The 6,000-nt window shown below is 40.6% G+C and overlaps 1 protein-coding gene across 2 annotated transcripts in view; it reads left to right on the top strand.

Annotated features, from left to right (window-relative positions):
- The first annotated feature begins 387 nt into the window (after nt 1-387).
- The window catches only part of LOC135505037 (ETS translocation variant 4-like), a 29,542-nt gene continuing 23,929 nt past the window's right edge, over nt 388-6,000 (top strand). For both annotated transcript variants that reach the window (XM_064924058.1, XM_064924057.1), the window contains exons 1-4: nt 388-594; nt 1,176-1,288; nt 1,948-2,038; nt 2,368-2,415. In XM_064924058.1, the coding sequence (XP_064780130.1) occupies nt 1,232-1,288; nt 1,948-2,038; nt 2,368-2,415 (196 nt within the window). In that variant the 5' untranslated portion in view covers nt 388-594; nt 1,176-1,231. The remainder of the gene's footprint in view (nt 595-1,175; nt 1,289-1,947; nt 2,039-2,367; nt 2,416-6,000) is intronic.

Here is a 6,000-nt window from a genome sequence, read left to right as displayed (position 1 = left end):
AAAGTAATTGCTAGTTGTACATTACATAAAACATGTTATCCAGACATTATAAGTGAGGAGAAGACGTGTAAGAAGGTAAACAAACTAACTTATTTGACAGAGTCTGGGCAGGCAGGGAAAAACAAGTTGGAACATTCAAGCTAGGTCAGGTTTTTATGAATGGACGTTTTTTTTCTAACTTTCCCCCTCTCTGGCTTTGTGAATGAAAAACAACTGGAAAATCTAGTATAAAGACTCTGAGTCCCAAACTCTGATTGGCTACTGCTTTTCTAACTCCGCCCATGGTTGCTAGGGACCCGGACAGTCTCATCGCGGATTGGTTCAAAGAGAGAGCCTAGATTTCATTCATAAGTCAGGTCATTCATTAAGACAAAGGAAGAAATTTGAGCCCTTGAAAGAGGAAATCCACGAATCGCCAAGTCATTTGGCCAAGCGAGCGTCAGAGAGCAAGAAAAGCAAGTCTCCGTAGTCCAAATCAACACTCAAGTCTGGAAAAGAATTGACAACAACATTGTTTTTTGGGGCATTTCTGTCCCATGCTTATAACACACGCATTAAGCTTGAAATTTTCTTATTGTTGACTGTTATAAAAAGGTGAGGTTAAAACAGTTATTTAGTTGCCCTCTGTAGCAGTTGAGACGCGACATCTGTTTCTTTTCACATTATCCACGGTTCCATTTTCTCTCTGGGCATTGATGTAGCCTAAATAGAAAGTATAGGCCTATACGTTTTAGTAAGAAGGGCCTATACGTTTTAGTAAGAAAAGCCTCTACAATTTGTCTATTGTAGTTTTATAAGTGCATGTCCTATAAAAATCACAATTTATTGGTTTACCGGACGATTTTACAACTGCAAATTCTACATGATTATTATATTTAGCTTACATAAAAACCTAAATGAGACACATTTCAAATAACATTTCATAACTATATAAGAGCAATTGGCACATTGCATAGGCTTGTTTATTGACTTAATTTTGTGCGGTATCTGATGACTGTCTATCCCGAACCACAGACTACGGTCTAGTTAGCGGTAAAGGTGGCACCAGCCCGCTGGGTAATAGCTCGCCATAGCTTCCCCTCTGCATTTTTTTGTGAATGGAGCTCATTAGGTATGCAGCTTTCTCCCAGCTCCATTCACAACTATCGCTCCCCCTTGTCCCTCTCTCGCTGCAGGCTGGCTGCGTGGATCACATTCAACTCAAGCCTAAATGATCACAAACGGTTAACGGATGGATTATAAGATGGATGGATATTTGGACCAGCAAGTGCCTTACACTTTAGCAAATGTACGTATGTATAAAGTCATGTATTTTTGTAATGCTTTACTCAGTTGTAGGACTTGGCTACCGGGCTTTCTCTTTCGATCGCCCGTTCCATGCGATTTGTTTGAAGCAACTATGTGCGCGATGAAAACTATATTCAGTTCGGTTCTAAACTATCAAAAGGTCTGCACATTTTTTAAACTAAATAATATAAATTACAGCTTTTATTTTACACTGTTTATTAACATATTCTTGTCTCTAGACAGGAGATGTTGACAGTGTAACACCGAAAATGGGCTAACAATTTGAGAGGGCAAATGGAACGATAAAGCGCGTTTGAGTTGCAACACTATTGCAATTCACAGAGACAACCAGCATTGTTTTTCTGTTGTGGTATATATTTTTTTAGTCTGGAATGATAAGAAAAAAATAAAAACACAGAAAGTTACAACTATGATGATAATATTGATAATAATTAGGCTACTGATAATAAGAAAATAATAGCCTTGTAATATCCTAATTATAATGCAATATGTACTTATTTTAGTATTTATGGCCATATTGACTAATTAACTAAACCAATTAGTGACAGTGGGCATGTTCTATGTAGCCTGTGACATCAAAGGGTGTACTACACCTTTGACTGTATTTTCCACATCTGTAATATTTCTGATGCTTTGCAGAAGTCCCAAGGAAATGGACCCCTAAATAGACTGTTGATGGCAGCGAAGAGGAAATACATGGACACGGAATTACCCCCTCAGGAATCTGAAGGTAAAGTTAGAACTCCAAAGGAAGCTCGCAATGGCCTGAAGTCCCTTTGCGTGACGCGTTTACCTCGTCAATCCTTTGCTTACCAATCCGGCAAGCAGATATATCACTTCTATTTATGGATTGATAAATATGTCTTAACTTGTCTAAACCTGACCTAGCTGACATGACATGTGCGTAATGATCTTTGATCTTGTTGTTCTGTTGTATTCATGTGTGTGTGTGTGTGTGTGTGTGTGTGTGTGTGTGTGTGTGTGTGTGTGTGTGTGTGTGTGTGTGTGTGTGTGTGTGTGTGTGTGTGTGTGTGTGTGTGTGTGTGTGTGTGTTTTTAGACCTCTTTCAGGATTTAAGCCAACTTCAGGAGACATGGCTCACAGAAGGTAATGTGTTTTAATTGTGTATGTTTCAGAGGCATTGGCAATGATGAAAATGTATGAGTGGTATGGCAAAATGCCAACATAAATGGGGGAAATGTCAACAATATTTCGACATGCAAGATACTATGTTAAAATATGCGTTTGATCTCTTGAACATTGGTCGTATTGATACCCTGGAGGACCAGCCTTGGTCAGACAGATATGAACATGGAAATGGTCCATAACAAAGTCTATTGATATAGTTGTGTGTGAGTGGGTTTGATCCCATTTGCTCAGTTAATGACTTCTTGGTTGATGAGAACACTTGGATAAATGACTTAAACTATGCTTATAAATCTGTCATACCACCACCAAGCAGCAATGGCTTCAAACAATTCCTGGTCAAGATAGAACTCATTTCTCCAGAAGTATATTTATTCAATTATTTATTCCATTTCTACAGATGTATTCATGTAGAGGGGGCTGAAATAATCTACAGTAGGATAATTACAATGAATTGGTATGTTAGTTATGTGTACCAAATAGTCACCAGGCTACACCAGGAAAGGCCAATAGTGTGTGCTAGACACACAGTACATAGGGTGAAGTACCAAGACGTTGTTTCTTAAAGTAAAACGAGGACGTTTAGGAAGTGAAAAAACCCTCGGGGAGTTAAAACATGCTGATGCAATACACATGGCCATTAGTGACAGAAAAAATGTCCTTTGTGAACGTAGACAGGACATGATTTGCTGTAAACATGCCCTATTTTGGCCATGCTGGCATGTAGTATGCTTGCGTGCCAATATGCCCAGCCAATGCAAACAAGCAGCATGTTAAGCCCCTGTCCCTTAACGCACATACCGATGAAATGAACCCAGGCAGGCAGCAGCAATTGTCAGCAGTGTGGAGTTTAAAAGTTCAACGTGACGGACGCTCTGAAGAAGCAATTATATGTTAAGACGGGACAACAAAACCGAGGAATGACTCACGCTTGTTTGGTAATGTTTGGTAAATCTGGGGCACAGAAGTGGCAAGGCAATATGTAACGCGTTAGCAATCTCTAAACCAGAAATGCAGCCGGCTACAAAATGTTTACCATCTTGAACCAGCCAAATTGATACCCTGTGATTTAGAGCAGACCCGGGTCAAATATATGCTGGAACTGTGCTGGAAAGGTCAACGTGAAAAGAAAATACCCGAGGCAACACAGTATGGTTCGGGTCGGCACGGTAGTGTGAAAAGGGTCAAATGGGCCTCCCTCTTAAGAAATCGACGGTTTATGAAGCCTGGCAAACAATTCTCTCACTGTATCTCGGCCAAGGTGCCTATTCTCATGCAGCGTCAAACGGGCAAGTTCACACCACCACGCTCCGCAGACAAAGACAGAGCCAACACCAATAAAAGGGACAACAATGAGAACCACTCCAAAGTCCCTTTGATGGACATATTATTTGAATTCAGTCAGCCACAAAGGTAACATGCATAGCAGTAGATATGGGGTGCTGTTGTACTGCATTACGAGATTGGCTAGAAGAAGAGGGTCACTGGGCCAAAGGGAGAATTAAAAGGCCGAGCTGCCTGGGTGGAGGTTGGTGGTGTAACTATCAATGTGGGTTTTTTTTTACCCAAAATAATATATTGTTTTTGAGCTCTTCTGGCAGAACTCTTTCCTTTTAAATTAATTACAGGCCTGTCATTGTGACTGACTGTGGTTACAAGGGATTCACCCGCGTAGCAGGAGGGAATTTTCTGCTAGAGAGAGCTGGAGAAAGGGAGAGGGGAGACAAGAAAGTTGAGAGAGAGAGTTCAGGAGCTTGTCTCGTCTTGTCGTTTTCCTTTACGTTTATGACTGAGAGTTCTGCGATCCCATCAGGAACTTCCATTGAGAAAAAAATAATAATTCAAGGTGTCTGGAAGAAAAAAAAGGAAACATGCATCTGTGCTCATATAAACACACTTTCTGTCTTGTGCTGACTTGCATCTCAAAGACTTTTGACGAGGTGTTCCTGGAAGCAAATCGGATACACACGCGTTCACGCGCACACACACACACACACACACACACTCTGCCTCTGTCTGCCTAAGCACAGGGGTTGTGCTCTTGTCTGCGAGCCAGTCACACTGACGCTCAGACATCCTTAATGGGGGTTTTTCTCTTCCCTTTCTGAGCTCGATCCAACGTGTTCCATTTTAGACATGTTGAAACTAGTGGAAATGATTTATTGTTTGGTCTGGTGGACTAAATATTGGCCTCTGCTCTTTCTCATAAAACAGCTTTATCCCTCTCCTTAGGGCAAAAGACTGCAAAGTTGAAAGGGGGTAATAGTATTACCGTATAGCAACAAGGCACAGTATTATATAAGAAATCAATGTAATTTATCTGAACAAGCTCCAAGACGCCATCATCCGGTTTCCTCCTCACAGGAAGAAGGGAAGAAATACGTGAAAGTGGATTTTGAAGTTCTTATTTTCTCTTTTCACTCCTTTTTGGTTTCCAAGCTAGGTTTTATGGTCTGGTAGCTGGTGGATGAAGTGAGGGGGGGATCTTTCGGATAGTTTGGGGTCTTTACTTGGCTGGGTGATGTCACAGACACTGGCATTTACTCACTCTCTCTTTGTGAGTTCTATGGACTTGCTCTGTGTTTGTGGGCAAAAAGTGGAAGTCATTTTTCTTACTCCGTAGTTTCAATTTGAGAGACTTTTTAAATGTTCATTGTAAATTAAACTTCAGATTTGGTTTCCTATAATACTATACAATCTCATGTTCCTTATTCTGGTTATGTTAAACCATTTCAGAGTGGAGAGTGGATCTGTGCTTCCCATGTGGTGGAATTATTGTTTTCGCCGGCCATTATGGACAGATTGTTGTCTCAATATTTAATGATAACCATCAACTTTTCCTAAGTATACCATTGCGTAAGTGCAAGACCGAAGCAATGGAAAAAGCAGGAACCTTTCAAATTGGACTGATGCTCGTTGTAAGGGTTTCTAGTCCTGGCTGCAGGCGAGGTTTAGGGTTAGGCCATTTAGCCACATGTAGCAAATCAGATGCCAGTGTGCTCATGCATGGCTCACTGGGTAAATTTGACCTTTTCACACTTTTGGGTGTTGGCAGTCCACTAATCTGACTTTCCTAACCTGTTTGTGTGGTTCAATGTCCAGTGCTTGTGAAGACAATTGATATCGGAAATGTATTTGGATCTGAACATCTTGGCAAACAGGATAGTACAATACTACCAAGCCCCGTTACACCTGTACCCAATGGGCTGGGTTTGCATAAAGACAATTCAGAATGTTAGGGCCTAGATGGTAGGATCCGGTTCATTTAAATATAATATCAATTATAAGATTGTAAATTAAACTCACTCCACGTTAAGATCTAGTATGAATAGATTCATATGTATTTCACCATGTCCAGTTTTTGGATTAATTTGGATCATTTCTGCTGTTTTTGTCATTGAATTATTCAACAAAACATCACTCATTCTTACTAGATAGTGGCATTGTGACCAAGATCTAACCCTAAATGGTGCTAACCTAAACTTGTTCTCAGCTCCCCCAACTTCTCTCTCAGTTCCTCGTACTCCTAACACCTCTGGCTTGACT

Source organism: Oncorhynchus masou, chromosome 18 (assembly GCF_036934945.1).
Source record: "Oncorhynchus masou masou isolate Uvic2021 chromosome 18, UVic_Omas_1.1, whole genome shotgun sequence".
NCBI classification, from domain to species: Eukaryota; Metazoa; Chordata; class Actinopteri; order Salmoniformes; family Salmonidae; genus Oncorhynchus; species Oncorhynchus masou.
The sequence above is the reverse complement of the archived record's forward strand: the minus strand, read 5'-3'. Positions and strand labels throughout refer to the sequence as shown.